Source organism: Thalassophryne amazonica, unplaced genomic scaffold, assembly GCF_902500255.1.
Source record: "Thalassophryne amazonica unplaced genomic scaffold, fThaAma1.1, whole genome shotgun sequence".
In the NCBI taxonomy this organism is placed as follows: domain Eukaryota; kingdom Metazoa; phylum Chordata; class Actinopteri; order Batrachoidiformes; family Batrachoididae; genus Thalassophryne; species Thalassophryne amazonica.
The window spans coordinates 248029-266045 of record NW_022986231.1 but is presented as its reverse complement, the minus strand read 5'-3'; the positions used below and the strand labels follow the sequence as shown (position 1 = coordinate 266045).

The window sequence follows — 18017 nt, the reverse complement described above, 5'->3', positions numbered from 1 at the left end:
TGTAATCTATTAGACAAATATGATTCAAACCACCGCAGCGCAGTGCCTTTAATACCTATGGCATGCTCTAATCTCTGTAATAAAATTTTTATGGTCAATAGTATCAAAGCAGCACTGAGGTCTAACAGAACAAGCACAGAGATGAGTCCACTGTCCGAGGCCATAAGAAGATCATTTGTAACCTTCACTAATGCTGTTTCTGTACTATGATGAATTCTAAAACCTGACTGAAACTCTTCAAATAGACCATTCCTCTGCAGATGATCAGTTAGCTGTTTTACAACTACCCTTTCAAGAATTTTTGAGAGAAAAGGAAGGTTGGAGATTGGCCTATAATTAGCTAAGATAGCTGGGTCAAGTGATGGCTTTTTAAGTAATGGTTTAATTACTGCCACCTTAAAAGCCTGTGGTACATAGCCAACTAACAAAGATAGATTGATCATATTTAAGATCAAAGCATTAAATAATGGTAGGGCTTCCTTGAGCAGCCTGGTAGGAATGGGGTCTAATAAACATGTTGATGGTTTGGATGAAGTAACTAATGAAAATAACTCAGACAGAACAATCGGAGAGAAAGAGTCTAACCAAATACCGGCATCACTGAAAGCAGCCAAAGATAACGATACGTCTTTGGGATGGTTATGAGTAATTTTTTCTCTAATAGTTAAAATTTTGTTAGTTGTTAGAAAGTCATAATGCAGGTTATCGAGACCACACCAACCCATTGTTCATTAAATCTCAAATATTAAAACATTCAAGACTGTTCAATTAATGTACAAAGTGAAAAATAAACAAGTGCCATTTAGAATTCAAGAATATTTTACTGAGCGAGAGGGAAAATATAATTTACGGGGCTTGTATCATTTCAAAATAGGTGGCGCTCGGACGACCAGGTCGTCTTCTGTGTCTCCATGTGTGGCCCTAGATTAAGGAATAACCTGATGGATGAACTCAAACGAGGTCCATATATCAATCAGTTTAAAAATCAATATAAAAAAATGATGTCAAGATATGTATCAAATGAAGTACGATGAGTTTTGTGTTGTCAAGTGGAATTGTAAATTTGTAATATTCATTAGTGTATGCGTACGTATGTATAGTGAGGAAAATAAGTATTTGAACACCCTGCAATTTTGCAAGTTCTCCCACTTAGAAATCATGGAGGGGTCTGAAATTTTCATCTTAGGTGCATGTCCACTGTGAGAGACATAATCTAAAAAAAAATAAAAAATCCGGAAATCACAATGTATGATTTTTTAATAATTTATTTGTATGTTACTGCTGCAAATAAGTATTTGAACACCTGTGAAAATCAATGTTAATATTTGGTACAGTAGCCTTTGTTTGCAATTACAGAGGTCAAACGTTTCCTGTAGCTTTTCACCAGGTTTGCACACACTGCAGCAGGGATTTTGGTCCACTCCTCCATACAGATCTTCTCTAGATCTTTCAGGTTTGGAGTTTCAGCTCCCTCCAAAGATTTTCTATTGAACTCAGGTCTGGAGACTGGCCAGGCCACTCCAGGACCATGAAATGCCTCTTATGGAGCCCCTCCTTAGTTGCCCTGGCTTTGTGTTTGGGATCATTGTCATGCTGGAAGACCCAGCCATGACCCATCTTCAATGCTCTTACTGAGGGGAAAAATCTCACAATACATGACCCCATCCATCCTCCCTTCAATACGGTGCAGTAATCCTGTCCCCTTTGCAGAAGAGCACCCCCAGTGTATGTTGTTTCCACCCCCATGCTTCACGGTTGGGATGGTTTTCTTGGGGTTGTTCTCATCCTCTAAACATGGTAAGTGGAGTTGATTCCAAAAAGCTCTATTCTGGTCTCATCTGACCACATGACCTTCTCCCATGCCTCCTCTGGATCATCCAGGTGGTCAATGGTGAACTTCAAACGGTCCTGGACATGTGCTGGCTTGAGCAGGGGGACCTTGCTTCCCTCCAGGATTTTAAACCATGACAGCATCATGTGTTACTAATATAATTTTTGTGACTGTGGTCCCAGCTCTCTTCAGGTCATTGACCAGGTCCTCCCGTGTAGTTCTGAGCTTTCTCAGAATCATCATTACCCCACAAAGTGAGATCTTGCATGGAATCCCAGAACGAGGGAGACTGACAGTCATCTTATGTTTTTTCCACTTTCTAATAAATAATCATAACAGTTGTTATCTTCTACCAAGCTACTTGCATGTTGTCCTGTAGTCCATCCCAGCCTTGTGCAGGTCTACAGTTTTGTTCCTGGTGTCCTTAGACAGCTCTTTGGTCTTGGCTATGGTGGACAGGTTGGAGTGTGATTGATTGAGTGTGTGAACAGGTGTCTTTTATACAGGTAAAGAGTGCAGAATAAGAGGGCTTCTTAAAGAAAAATTAACAGGTCTGTGTGAGCCAGAATTCTTGCTGGTTGGTAGGTGTTCAAATACTTATTTGCAGCAGTAACATACAAATAAATTTAAAAAAAAAATCATACGTGATTTCCGGATTTGTTTTTTTAGATTATGTCTCTCATAGTGGACCTATGATGAAAATTTCAGACCCCTCCATGATTTCTAAGTGGGAGAACTTGCAAAATTGCAGGGTGTTCAAATACTTTTTCCTTACTCTACATGTATATGTAGTATGTATATATATGTGTATGTGTGTATATATGTAGGTATGTATGTGTGTATATGTATATATATGTGTGTGTGTGTGTGTGTGTAATCATGTATGTGTAGGTGTATGTTGTGTGTATATATGTATGTATCTATGTATGTAGATAAAGACAAGGGGTTCACTAGATGTTTATGATAATGGGATTTGAGTTTGTGTTGTTAAATGTGTTTGTAGCATGGCCCAAGCAAAGGGGTCACCCCTTAGAGTCTGGTCTGCTTGAGGTTTCTTCCTCAATACATTAGAGGGAGTTTTTCCTTACGACTGTCGCCTGTGTGTTTGCTCTGGGAGTTGGTAATGTGTATATAAGAGGTTGTCGTGCTTGACCTGTGTATCAGTTTTCATGATGATATGACAAAATTAAAGCCGTCAAAAGGAAGAACGTAATTTCATGGCGAAGGGGCGATATTCAGTACGCCGACACATGGAGCCGAGGCTTTTTTTGAAAATTTTTAGGGGGCGTTATTTTGCCATTTCACTGCAACCAGGTGCGAGACCCCCAAAATATCGAATTTCGGATCTGGCAGGATGACTTTGCAAAGTTTGGTGAGTTTTTGAGCATGGGAAAAGGCTGAAATTTGGATTTCAAAAGTGAGAATAGCGGAATTACAACAGGGTCCTCGTAGGACTTTTTCCTACCCGGGCCCTAATAATAATAATAATAATAATAAACAGCGCAATTACAATAGGGCCCTCGTAGGACTTTTTCCGACTCGGGCCCTAAAAATGACCACAGCTATTAAATATAACATGGCTCTATTTATACAAATTAGATCCTTTCAATCTACTGAGGCTGCCAAGATATTTTTGTATGCTTTTTAATTTTTCCCATATTTTGTGCTGCATCACTTGCTGGGGCCAGGTAGCCAGACAACAATTAGGCCATTAGAATCCCTGTACAAACAGGCTCTGGAAATTTTTGATAAAATCCATTGAGGTATCACCACTGTAACATACTACACAAGTACAATCTTAACTTTAGAAAATTTTAGGATATTTTCAAATCTATGTGCTGTTTACAAGAGCTTAAAAGGCTATTGGTTCCCGCCTGTTTGTGCAAGTTTGTCTGTTATCGTAGCTTTGTAAGGTCCACTGGAATAGTGGACCTTAGACTGCATTCTACCCTTTCGCTACTCAGCATTTGGGCAGGCAGCCTTCTCTGTTAAAGCTGTCACACAATGGAACACTATTTTAGACAACATAAAAAAAATTGTGATTCATTTGGTGATTTTAAAGCTAATATAAAAAAAAAAAAACATTTCAAACTCTCACAACAATGCACCCATTAATACGAGGGCTGTCAATAAAGTAACGGTCCTTTTTATTTTTTTCAAAAACTATATGGATTTCATTCATATGTTTTTACGTCAGACATGCTTGAACCCTCGTGCGCATGCGTGAGTTTTTCCACGCCTGTCGGTGACGTCATTCGCCTGTGAGCACTCCTTGTGGGAGGAGTCGTCCAGCCCCTCGTCGGAATTCCTTTGTCTGAGAAGTTGCTGAGAGACTGGTGCTTTGTTTGATCAAAATTTTTTCTAAACCTGTGAGACACATCGAAGTGGACACGGTTAGAAAAATTAAGCTGGTTTTCAGTGAAAATTTTAACGGCTGATGAGAGATTTTGAGGTGATTCTGTCGCTTTAAGGACTTCCCACGGTGCGAGACGTCGCTCAGCGCTCTCAGGCAGCGTCGTCAGCCTGTTCAAGCTGAAAACCTCCACATTTCAGGCTCTATTGATCCAGGACGTCGTGAGAGAACAGAGAAGTTTCAGAAGAAGTCGGTTTCAGCATTTTATCCGGATATTCCACTGTTAAAGGAGATTTTTTTTAATGAAAGACGTGCGGACGGGTCCGCGCGTCGGCTCGCAGCCGCCGCGACGCTCCGCCAAAGGAAAAACACCTCCATTGGAAGCCTTAAGGACAAGTTGGAACATGTCCTGCTGTTAAACAATTTCTCATATACTCACTCCACTGAAAGCCATCAAAAGCCACCTGGATTTTACAAATGGTTATCAACACGGAGGTGTTTTTCCTGTGCCGAAGCAGGAAATTAGAGGTCATCCATGTCTTTATGTCTGTAAGACATTCCTGCAGTTTAACTAATTGGTGTGTGTCCTCTGGCTTCATGGATAGATAAAGCTGGGTATCATCTGCGTAACAATGAAAATTTAAGCAATGCTTTCTAATAACACTGCCTAAGGGAAGCATGTATAAAGTGAATAAAATTGGTCCTAGCACAGAAACTTGTGGAACTCCATAATTAACCTTAGTCTGTGAAGAAGACTCCCCATTTACATGAACAAATTGTAATCTATTAGATAAATATGATTCAAACCACCGCAGCGCAGTGCCTTTAATACCTATGGCATGCTCTAATCTCTGTAATAAAATTTTATGGTCAATAGTATCAAAAGCAGCACTGAGGTCTAACAGGACAAGCACAGAGATGAGTCCACTGTCTGAGGCCATAAGAAGATCATTTGTAACTATGATGAATTCTGAAACCTGACTGAAACTCTTCAAATAGACCATTCCTCTGCAGATGATCAGTTAGCTGTTTTACAACTACCCTTTCAAGAATTTCTGAGAGAAAAGGAAGGTTGGAGATTGGCCTATAATTAGCTAAGATAGCTGGATCAAGTGATGGCTTTTTAAGTAATGGTTTAATTACTGCCACCTTAAAAGCCTGTGGTACATAGCCAACTAATAAAGATAGATTGATCATATTTAAGATCAAAGCATTAATTAATGGTAGGGCTTCCTTGAGCAGCCTGGTAGGAATGGGGTCTAATAGACATGTTGATGGTTTGGAGGAAGTGACTAATGAAAATAACTCAGACAGAACAATCGGAGAGAAAATACCAGAAAATACCAAACTAAATACCAGCATTACTGAAAGCAGCCAAAGATAACGATATGTCTTTGGGATGGTTATGAGTAATTTTTCTCTAATAGTTAAAATTTTATTAGCAAAGAAAGTCATGAAGTCATTACTAGTTAAAGTTAAAGGAATACTCGGCTCAATAGAGCTCTGACTCTGTCAGCCTGGCTACAGTGCTGAAAAGAAACCTGGGGTTGTTCTTATTTTCTTCAATTAGTGATGAGTAGTAAGATGTCCTAGCTTTACGGAGGCTTTTTATAGAGCAACAGACTCTTTTTCCAGGCTAAGTGAAGATCTTCTAAATTAGTGAGACGCCATTTCCTCTCCAACTTACGGGTTATCTGCTTTAAGCTGCGAGTTTGTGAGTTATACCACGGAGTCAGGCACTTCTGATTTAAGGCTCTCTTTTTCAGAGGAGCTACAGCATCCAAAGTTGTGCTCAATGAGGATGTAAAACTATTGACGAGATAATCTATCTCACTCACAGAGTTTAGGTAGCTACTCTGCACTGTGTTGGTATATGGCATTAGGGAACATAAAGAAGGAAACATATCCTTAAACCTAGTTACAGCGCTTTCTGAAAGACTTCTAGTGTAATGAAACTGATTCCCCACTGCTGGGTAGTCCATCAGAGTAAATGTTATTAAGAAATGATCAGACAGAAGGGAGTTTTCAGGGAATACTGTTAAGTCTTCAATTTCCATACCATAAGTCAGAACAAGATCTAACATATGATTAAAGTGGTGGGTGGACTCATTTACATTTTGAACAAAGCCAATTGAGTCTAATAATAGATTAAATGCAGTGTTAAGGCTGTCATTCTCAGCATCTGTGTGGATGTTAAAATCGCCCACTATAATTATCTTATCTGAGCTAAGCACTAAGTCTGACAAAAGTTCTGAAAATTCACAGAGAAACTCACAGTAACGACCAGGAGGACGATAGATAACAACAAATAAAACTGGTTTTTGGGACTTCCAATTTGGATGGACAAGACTAAGTGTCAAGCTTTCAAATGAATTAAAGCTCTGTCTGGGTTTTTGATTAATTAATAAGCTGGAGTGGAAGATTGCTGCTAATCCTCCGCCTCGGCCCATGCTACGAACATTCTGACAATTAATGTGACTCGTTGGGTGTTGACTCATTTAAACTAACATATTCATCCTGCTGTAACCAGGCTTCTGTGAGGCAGAATAAATCAATATGTTGATCAATTATTATATCATTTACTAACAGGGACTTAGAAGAGAGAGACCTAATGTTTAATAGACCACATTTAACTGTTTTAGTCTGTGGTGCAGTTGAAGGTGCTATATTATTATTTCTTTTTGAATGTTTATGTTTAAATAGATTTTTACTGGTTGTTGGTGGTCTGGGAGCAGGCACCGTCTCTACGGGGATGGGGTATTGGGGGGATGGCAGGGGGAGAGAAGCTGCAGAGAGGTGTGCAAGACTACAACTCTGCTTCCTGGTCCCAACCCTGGGTAGTCACGATTTGGAGACTTTGTCCCCAAAAACCAAATTGTTGTAATATAAAGAACAGGTAATCCCACTCCACGCGGTCAAACGCCTTCTCCGCATCAAGTAAAATGACCACCTCTGGGCAAGTTACATTTTTGGGAGAATGTATGATGTCTCGGAGTCTGCATATATTTGTGAAGGGATGACGATTCTTAATAAATCCTGTCTGATCAGTGGAGATAATGGAGGGCAACACATTTTCAATTCTGTTTGAAAGGACAAGTCTGTTTGAAAGGACTGGGAACAATGACATTAACCAAATTGTACACTCCTAAAGACACAGGAGGACTGGGCCTGCGTCATTCCACATTATTCTCATCATCATTTCAATTGGCCAAATTGTCTGAACATTGGAACCACAAAAACCAAGGACACACAAATCCTATTCCCAAGCATTCAAGAAACGTTTGAGTCAAAGTTCAACCAATGTTCCAGAGCATCAATCTGGAATAATCCTGAAATTCATAGAGGAAATATGGTGGCATTATAGGTGATCTTTACAGAGATGGTGCTTTTATGTCTTATGAAGATCTAATGGAATATTTTTCCTTTAGGTCCAAGGTCAGATTTGGAGAAAGTTCCAGATAAGGACTCATGTGATCCCTAACTGTAAAAATGCTAATCACGGCTTTGTTGCATATGTGGTCTTACCACAGAGTTTTAGAAACTCATCAGTGACTGCACTTATATGAGAAGGCTTTGGTTGAAAATTTAGCAATGGAAACTGGACACTATGTCTGGAGACTTTAGCAGAGGTATGTAAAGGATGTAAGAGGGAAGCTTCCACAGAACAAGTACTTATCAAACACCAGTAAAATTCCATGGAATGAAACTGACATTGACTTAGCATGGAAAACCTCAAATTCAACTGGATTTAAATTTATTCTGAGTGGATGGCAAGTCTTCAAAATTTCTCAGACTCCAAGTCATTGTCAGGGAACAAGTACCACATGACAAACATCTAGAAATCTACTATTTCAAAAACACTGACTGGAATAATCACAGCTTTAAGGGTCATCCTGAGAAACTGTAGAACCACCCAGGTTCCAGACTGTGGAAACAGACCAAAGGAAGCACCAGCTGAGGGGAGTTCTGCTTCCAATTTTGGAATTGGAGTCCAAGGAAGAGTTTTGAGTTTTTGATTTTCTGGAATTTTTGCAATTCATATATTCCCCAATTCCATTGTTTACCATGGACCATATCTAAAAAAGTAAGTCCCTTTGACTGCTCCCTTGTTTCACTTGGTGTTGCCACAGCAGATCAAAGATGGATCTGCATGTTGATTTGCCACAGGTTTTATCACCAATGTCCTTCCTAGTACAACTCCACATTACATGGAGAGTAGGCATGGGTGTCCATCAAACAGGAACCTTATGCACTGAAAATAAGTGCTTAACCCCTGTGCCACAAAAACCTACCATCCTTTGCACCAGTTTTCTGGACCCCCTGCCACCCTGCAAAGTGACAGTACGCCAGTGATCCTGACCTGTGCGTGCTCTCGTTCTTCAGCAGAGCTTTGGCTTGCTGCTCACTAACGATGACCGCCTTAACCTGAGGAGGGTTCATGTGGACGTTCAGCTTTCCGCCCACTAGAAGGCGCACCGTAGCTGCAAACTTGGTCTGCGTCTTTAACACCTGGGGCGGCTGCTTCTCGATGATGAAGGTGCTGAAAAAGAATAAGAGGAGAAGGTTACAGATTAGTCAGTGAAACATCAAAGAGTTACTGACAGGAAGCTTCATGAACATTAGATTTGTTTCCAGTTAGCACTCGTGCTCTCTAGAAGGGCATGAAGAAAGAGTCAGGACCCTAAAATTTCCGACCTTTGTTCTCCTGCAAAGGTGTCAGCATCACCAATTTCTTTTGATCTTTGATTTCATGACTCCATAAGCTCTTCACAGGCATCTCTGGATATCAAAGGCCGAGGACCCAGAGATATAAAGGTCAATGCTGAGATCAGAAACTGTCTCTTCAACTTCAACACTTTCACCACATTAACACACACTGATGGACGAGTCCAGGATGTTACTGAAGGCCTGAATCATAGTCTGGATCCAGGATAGTCAAAAATGATTTGAATATTCAACATTAAACATGAACAGAACAGAGACCCCCAAACATCTTCAGCCAAGTTTGTAGGCACCCCCAGGCTCCTGGCCATGGCTAGGAGTAGCTCTCTTCCCTCTGCAATTACCATCCAGGACCTCAAGCGCCCAATGTAGCCCAAAGCCCTACATGCCTCACCTGCAAATAAAATACAAGCTGGCAGGAGGAGGACCAGGAGGCCCAGCTCTACTGAGGAAGCACAGTTCTGCAATAGCCACAGAAGACCAACTACCCTGCAAGCCCAGCATGTATGACCTCGTTGTTATGAGTTGGTATGGTGGGAGCAAGCAGAGGAAGGCCCACAACGATTAGCCCCACAAACACCAGCCTGGGACTGACTTGATATTGTACTCTGGTTAAAGCGTTCCTTTATTTTTTTTTTTTTTTGGACCAGTGTATGTTTTGCCATGTTTGCAGTGATCAGCTTCAATATTTTGTTTTATCTTTCATTTTCTTGCACTGACAAACATTTACAGGTCAGACATTCAGTACATTAATTCTGTTTGCTGCGGTGCTCACATGCTGATTTCACTGTTTTCAATGTCAGGTTGCTGAAAATCACGCCACCTCTGGTTGCACGTGATAACTGCACATTGTGACAGCACTGAGTCTTAAAGGCTAAATTTTAAACTTTAACCACCTGTGGATTCTTTTAACCCAGCCTGAAACCAAGAGGATGAGTCTGAGGTTTGGTTCTCACCTGGTAACCAGAGCAGAAATAATATCTGTGATGTCAGCATTGAGCTTGCCCAGAAGCTCTTCCATGGGACCTGGCAGAGAAAGCTGCTGGGTGAGATGCTCACAACGTCGGATCTGCTGCCGGTTCTGCCAGATCAGGTCAGCCAACTTCTCACACCTGGACCACAGCAAGAAAGACAAACATCAACAGACAAAAACCGCTCAGTGCAAACATTCAAACAAGGGCTTCTGTCATATTTCAGCCATCAAGTAATGAATGTGACGTTCCTGTGTCACAGGGACCAGAAGAACTCACCTCTTCATTAGTTAACTGAGAAATCAGCAGAGAAAATGTCTGGAGGTCATTTAATGTTCTAAAATACAACAAAAAGAACTCAAGACACCAACAGACACTTCCACCATGAAGCTGCATAACTCTAGGAAACTCGCTTCAGTTATTTTTTACAACCACAACCAAAGTTAAAAATGACCTCCAGATGTTTGACCTGCTGACCTGTCTCCTTAAAAAAGTGTAAGCACAAAGGAAGGAACTGTAGTGGCAGAATGATTCAGCAGGTTTGTCATTAAAGTCATTAATGTCATCACCTGCTTTAACATAGACACACTGTGGCTTTAAAACATGACAGACTGGAAAATATCTCAGGACAGACCAGGACTGAAGGATGTCCAGTCCTCCCTCAGGAGGTCCACCGTTGCCCGCCAGCTGCTGCCTCCTCTTCCACTGGATCAGCTCCTCATCCAGGATCAGAGTCTGCTGCTTTCTCAGCACCGAAAGAGTCTTCTGGTGCTGCTCAGACAAGTCCTGCAAACACAGCGCCACCCAAAGGCTGAAAGGCTTTTGCCAGTTTGATCACCGTCTCTTCAGGGGCACACAGTCCTACTATGTGAAGACAGTCTGCATGACTGGGTCAGGGCTTAGATCACATTAAGACGATGCTGTAGGAGGAGGAGAAGCAAAGGAAACCCTACTGACAGGAAACATCAAGAGCCTTTGGTTTGGACTGGTTTTGTTACATTTGCTTTACTGTTTACATGATCATGTGTCAGTAGGGTGGCCGAATTTTTTTTTTTTTTTTTTTTTATTTCAAGTTGCACACCCCTTCGTTTTAGGAGAAATGGTGAAGAAAACATGTTAAAATTTCATGAAAATCCATCACGTCTTGGTCTCCCAAGGCCCCAGTGTTTTTTGCAAAATTAGAAATTTCAGCGAGTCTCGTCCAGAATAACACCAGTGTCATTACACTACATAAAGATTTCTATCCTTTCCAATTTGACTGAATTCAACCTTTGGTCAATATAATCAAGAACAAAATGCATCAGAACCAAAATATGATGAACATTTATTGATTTAATTATATCACTTTCTACAAATAGATACATTTTCTTTAATACTATTACACAAGTATTACAGCAATTATATGTTCCACTTTAACTTTTATTTAACATTAAACTGTAGAACCAGTGGCCTATTAGTTATTGAACCAGTATAGGTGACAACATTAATAATGTAACAAATCAGACTATTATTGAAAAAATAACATGAAAGAACCATTTTTGTAGTATATTACTATCTAAAATACAGGAAAACTGTTTCAATGCTGAAAGAATCAAAAAATTTAAAGTTACTCTTAGCATGCATAATATGAGAACAACAGTTAACTGAGGTGTTTCGGATTGTCTCTAGTTCAGACATGCATGAGTAATCAAACAGTAACGGACTGAATTCACATGAGTTGTTGCTTTGTAGCATCTGCTGGGACTAGTTTTCAGTGGTGCTCAACCAGCTGGTACAGTAGTTGTCGCTACTCGTCACTTTTAGTCAGGTTCTATTTCATTCCTCCTGACCACAACCAGGATAACTACATGTGCGCAGCACAGAGGTCGACAATATATGCCAACAAAGTCACGCCATTGGATGTGACCTGGGTGACGGCACTGGTTGTCTTTATATACCAGACGCCCCCAGCGCTCGCTTCTTTTCTACAATCTCGCATTCTTAGAGGCTGAACGCATTTAGCTGCGATTGCCGCTCTCGCTTGTAGCCTCGCAACCCACCTTCGGTTGGAGCTACCTGCACTGCACACATCCTCCAGAGGCTGCGAGACACGGCTTCACTGTTTTTTGTATTCTTTGACTGACTCCTGTCGTGAGTACACCATCCTTCCGAGTCTGCAGCTGGAGTGCTTCGCGCGCCGTGCCTCGTGTCAAGTCGACGGCTGTGAGTGCTTCACGCTCCGTGCCTTGTGTCAAGTCGACGGCTGTGAGTGCTTCACGCTCCATGCCTCGTGTTACTATTTACACTGCGTGTGATTCTCGCTTTGTCTTTCCATCTGTAACTGTCAGGGCTTGGGTTATCCATCCGCACGCAGTCCACAATGTTGACAGGGCCTTTGTTGCATGGCTGTAGTACCTGTTTGGCTCCCTTGAGCCCAGATGATGGACATATGTTTTGCCCCTCGTGTCTTGGGATTGGACACCTGAGGGAAGCCCTGACTGGCGATGCCTGCCTTAATTGTGCCAGCATGCCACTGGCAGAGAGATCTGCTAGCCTTTGGCATTGGAAAGTGGAATATCTAGTGCGACTTTGGCCTCCAGCCCCAGGAAGGAACCAAAACGCAGTAAACGCCCACATGCAGGAGCCCCTTCTGCTAAGAAGGTTACTCATGACCATGCTTTGGCTGAAAAGGTTGAAACGCTGACTTCTGAGTTTGCTCAGATTAAGTCCTTGCTTCTGAATCTACAGCCTAGGGATGCAGTGACAGTTCCTTTTGTCCCTAATGAGGCTGATCAGACCAATGTAGTTACTCAGCAGGAGGAAGATGTCGTGTCTATTGCTGCAACTGATTCCTTGTACATGACAAGTGATATAAACTGTGTGGAGGATGAGGATGAGAGGGTCTTTCTCCAAGCCATTCATTAGTGGGCTCTCACACCTCTGAGGCAGAGTCCCTGCCGCAAACCGGACCGGGACTATCCTTTGTCAAGCAAGCTGTTCTGTTGGCTTTATCCAGGCTTGGGGTTGACAATCCCCCTGCGGAAACCACCGCTTCAAGTGCCTTTTTCAAAGTCACTCAGAAGCCTGAGTTCAATGTTCCAGTTTCACAACTATATATCGATGAGCTCCACCGATGATGGGCAGACCCCAAATTATTGACCCATCTATCGCAGGACTGCAGAGCCCTTAGCTCTATGTGTGATTCGGCGCAGTATGGTCTGAACTGTATGCCCGCCGTTGACAGCATTATTGCGAACCTGGTTGTGGCTCCAGCTGATGCTGCTCGGCCGGATGCCCGCTGCCCACGACCTCAGTGTAGGGTCAGTGATGACCTCCTCACCAACAGCTATGACATAGCTGCTCGCATCAGTCGCCTAGGCAACTCACTGTCCCATTTAGCCCTTGCCCTCTCAAAGTCTGAGGGAGGCAGAGGTTGATGATGCTACACAAAGTCTTAGTGATGCCTCACTCCAAACCTTTGCTTATATGTCCAGAGAACTTGGCAGACTGATGTCAACCCTTACCATCACTAGACATCAGGTGTGGCTTGCGCAGTCCCCCCTGTCCGAATCCTGCAGAGGCTCGCTCCGTTCGCTGCTGGTTCTTCCAGGCCAAGTATTTGGACCTGCAGCCCAACAAACTTTGGAGCGTGCTGTTGAGGCTAGTAAATCACGGCAACAGTTTGTTGACCTACCTACCTACCTTCCAGACCTCAGCCAGTCAGACGTGCTACAGCTTTTTACTCTACATCCAAGCTGCACGTGCTTTCGCAGTTGAGGGCCAGCTCTCCCAGCGGCCTGCCTTTCAGGAACCTACGGGCAGACCCCCGAGAACTGAACGGTTTCACAGAGCTTCCAGTAATTGCGCCCAGAGGTCCTCAGGGATGCGAGGCAGAGGTGGTCAGGTCTGACTGCCAACGTGTGGCCCCCAGCCGTTTTTCACGAAATCAACTCAGCCACTGGGAGGCTCAAGTTCAAGACCCATGGGTCATTTCAACCTTGTTCAAAGGTTACAGAATTCAGTTCAGATGTCGTGCTCCAAAGTTCAATGGCGTGAGGATGACTGTCGTTTCCGACTCGGTGCAGTCTGCCGCCCTACAACGGGAGATTTTGGAACTCCTGGAGAATGGGGCCATAGAGCCAGTTCACCGTTCAGACCAGCTCAGGGGGTTCTATTGAATTTACTTCCTTGTTCCAAAGAAGGATTGCGGCTTTCGTCCTATCCTCGATCTCCGACGTCTGAATCGTTATATCAAAGTGCTGCAGTTTCACATGCTCCGCACAGTAGATGTCCTTCAAACTATCACACCAGGAGACTGGTTCACAAGTGTCGACTTCAGTTTCTCCGCTTTGCTTTCGAAGGTCAGGCATACCAGTTCAGGGTGCTTCCTTTTGGCCTCTCTCTTGCCCCTCGTACATTTACCAGATGTATGGCTGCAGCACTAGCCCCACTGCAAGCTCTTGGATTAAGAATCCTACTCTACTTAGACGATTGGCTTGTCTGCGCTCCGACTCAGGAGCAGGCACACGACAGAGCTCTTCTACTGAACCATGTCTCTCATTTAGGACTCACAGTGAACTTTGCAAAGAGTTCCCTTGTTCCCAGTCAACAAACGACCTTCATCTGCATTGCCATCAACTCCCTGACTATGACTGCATCGCCATCCCCGCAGAGAGTGGACGATGTAATTCATCTTGTCTCACACATTCAATGGGCTGTGACGCTGCATTTTGATTTGCTGCTCCGGTTGATGGGCAAATTGACTGCAATGTCGCTAGTGGTACCTTTGGGACTTCTGTTCTTACGTCCCCTACAGATTTGGATCAACAACCTAGGCCTCAATTCAAAGTTGCATCAGCACAGGCTTGTACGACTCTCCAACCAGTGCCTTCTGCACCTCAGACCCTGGGGGAACGTGGACTTCATCTGCAAGGGTGTCCCTCTAGGCTCCGTCCCTTCTCGCCGAGAGGTGGTTGTTACAGATGCATCACTCAAAGGTTGGGGGGCCGTGTGGAATCACAGGATGGTGAGGGGTGTCTGGAGTCCTCAGGAGAGACTCCAACACATAAACGTGCTGGAGCTTCGCGTTGTGCAACTGGTTCTCAAGCATTTCCTCCGAGCCCTGAGAGGAAGACATGTTCTTGTCCGGTCGGACAACACGTCAACAGTCTATCACATAAACCATCAGGGAGGCACCAGGTCCAATCACTCATTGGCAGAAACTCGGAGGCTTCTCTTCGCCCGGCGTACAGAACAGCGCTGCGGATTTACTCTCCAGACAGAAACCACTACCGGGAGAGTGGTGACTGAACCCGACTGTGGTCCAAATGATCTGGCAGAAGTATGGTGTAGCGGAAGTGGACCTTTTCGCTTCAAGCACCTCGACACATTGCCCACGGTGGTACTCCCTCTCGGAACCAGACAGCCCACTGGGGCAGGATGCATTGGCTCCCTCCTCCTTCCCCTTCCCTCCTCTCCTGCTGCTGATGTTGACACTGCACAGGATAGATCAGAGCAGCCACAGGGTGCTGCTGGTTGCTCCATTCTGGCCGGGGAGGATTTGGTTTCCCATGATTTACAAACTCCTCGAGGGGGAACCTTGGGCTCTCCCGGAGAGAAAGGATTTGTTGTCACAGCTACAGGGGAGGATTTGGCACCCTCACCTAGAACACCTTCAACTGTATGTGTGGCCGTTGAGGGGCTGGACTCCTTGTTAAGTTCTTGTGACCAGGCTGTTGTTCAGACTATCCTTAATTCACATGCTGCTTCTACCAGGGCTTTGTATGACAACAGATGGAAGCTGTTTGCGCGGTAGTGTGAGAACCAAAAGTTAGACCCGGAGCGTTGCGCTGTGCCTACTCTCCTCAAATATTTACAAGAACTGCTGGAGAAAGGACTTTCTGTCGCTACCTTGAAGGTTTATGTTGCTGCAATCTCTGCCCGGCACGTCTATGATGATGGCCGGTCAGTGGGTTCACACCTCTTAGTGTGTAATTTTTTGAAAGGTACTCTACGTTTGCAGCCTCCAAGGCTTGCACGCGTACCTTCATGGGACCTTCCTCTAGTCCTGGAGGGTTTAAGCTTATCCTGTTTCGAACCAGTTGAAAGTGCTGATCTTAAATGGGTGTCAGTAAAGACCGCCTTTCTACTTGCACTGTCTTTGGCTAAGCGGGTGGGAGAGCTCCATGCCCTATCAGTCGCTGGGGACTGTTTGCGATGGAATTCTGACGGATCTGGGGTTACGCTGTGGCCTAATCCGTCCTTTTTACCCAAGAGAATTTCAACCTTTCATGTTAACCAGCCAGTTTCCTTGGCTGTGTATGCCATGCATTCTGATCCAGGATTATCTGTTCCAGGTTCTCTGTGTCCTGTCCAAATGTTGAAGCAGTACATTAGTGCGACTGCCGGGATCCGGAAAACGGATGCCCTGTTTGTGTGTTACAGTGATCACAAAAGAGGCTGTGCTGTCTCAAAGCAGCGACTCTCGCATTGGGTCGTGGATGCCATTTTACAAGTATACAGGTCCAGAGGTCTTCAGCCTCCTAAAGTTACGTGCCATTCCACCAGAGGGGTGACCGCCTCCTGGGCTGCACTGAGAGGGGTCCCTTTAAGTGATATTTGTGCTGCTGCTACGTGGGCTTCGTCCTGTACCTTCGCCCGCTATTACAGACTGAATGTGGCTGCTCCTCCTGCGGTGACTTCGGCGGTGTTGTCTGCCTCCACTCCCCACTGCTGATGCGAGGTGAGTTTGACTCTTCGTGACTTTGTTGGTATTAAGTCATCCAGGTGCTAAAGCACCGCCCTCTGGCGGTCAGGAGGAATGAAATAGAACGAGAGTTACGATGTAACTACGGTTCTATGAATTCTGGATGCCCACCAGAGATGCTTGTCACTCAGTCTTGTGAGTTAATTCCGAAAAGAAGCGAGCGTCTGGTATATAAAGACAACCAGTGACGTCACACAGGTCACATCCAATGGCGTGACTTTGTTGGTATATATTCTCGACCTCTGTGCTGCGCACATGTAGTTAGCCAGGTGCTAAACCACCGCCCTCTGGCGGTCATCTGGAATTCATAGAACCGTAGTTACATTCATAACTCTCGATTTCATTGAAATCAGCTGCACCTTTTGTAGAACTCTGAAAGAACAGTTAGCAAATGTTTTAGATTATTACAATAAACATAAGTGATTACATACTAAGAATATTATTATAATAATTTGTAGTTCACACTAACATTCTGAAGCACTGAGCAATTTAGTAGTGTTCAATGATTAAGTATATCAAATAAAATATGATTTTCATGTCCATACCTGCATACTGCTTTGCTGTGTGTGACCTCTGAATGTCTATGCTTTCTTCATGAAAAAGACTGTGGTTGCAATATCAAGCATGGATCTCTTCAGATGGGTTGGATACACGATGCACTTCAGCTGGGAGGTTGGATTCCATGGGGAGTCAGCATGAGCTCTCACCCTGTGCATGTGTGTGTGATCTGGCTGATCCCCTACCGAACTGTTCCAAATCTCTTGTGCTTGAGACTGGATCTCTTGAAGTTTAGGCCATTGAGCTTTTGAGAGATGATTTTGCATCAGTTTGTAATTGATATTTTACAGACCTGATGAAAACTGACCTTTTGTGATAGTTTTGGACAAAGACTTCATATGCGCCAAATCCTACCGAATTATACTGATCTTTAATGCCTCTGGGAGACCACTTCCACTTATTGGATTGGCTTAAACTTTCACAGGCATTGTTTTTTTCAATGATTCTCACAAAATAGGGGGATGTACGATATCAAATTTCTAACACTGTGCCAGTCGCCACAAAAAGGGAAGTGAAGCAAATATGATTTTTTTTTTTTTTTTGACTGTGTCATTTGCTGTGAGCCACAAACATCCCTGGAACAACAAACAGCCCACTGCACCTACGTGTGTGTGTGTGTTTTCCTACAAGCCTGTATTTCTGCAGCGTGCTGGCCTCTCGGGTGAGCCACGCCTCCACAGTGGCTCGTTTGCTCTGCAGGCTGGTCTCCCTCTGGGTGCGCTCTGCGGGAGGCAGCGAGGTCAAGCTGCTCAGCTGGGCTAACAGGAAGGACGAACACATCACACAGTGCACAAACAAAGGAAGCAAAGTCTGGTCATTTAACCATGTCAGTCCTGT

At 43.8% G+C, this 18017-nt stretch overlaps 1 protein-coding gene across 2 annotated transcripts in view; it reads right to left on the bottom strand.

The window, feature by feature from the left end:
• The window catches only part of LOC117505612 (signal transducer and activator of transcription 5B-like), a 255380-nt gene that overhangs the window by 127359 nt on the left and 110004 nt on the right, over positions 1 to 18017 (bottom strand). For both annotated transcript variants that reach the window (XM_034165193.1, XM_034165194.1), the window contains 4 exons: positions 17808 to 17938; positions 10512 to 10663; positions 9863 to 10018; positions 8545 to 8724 (listed from right to left, as the gene is read on the bottom strand). In XM_034165193.1, the coding sequence (XP_034021084.1) occupies positions 8545 to 8724; positions 9863 to 10018; positions 10512 to 10663; positions 17808 to 17938 (619 nt within the window). The remainder of the gene's footprint in view (positions 1 to 8544; positions 8725 to 9862; positions 10019 to 10511; positions 10664 to 17807; positions 17939 to 18017) is intronic.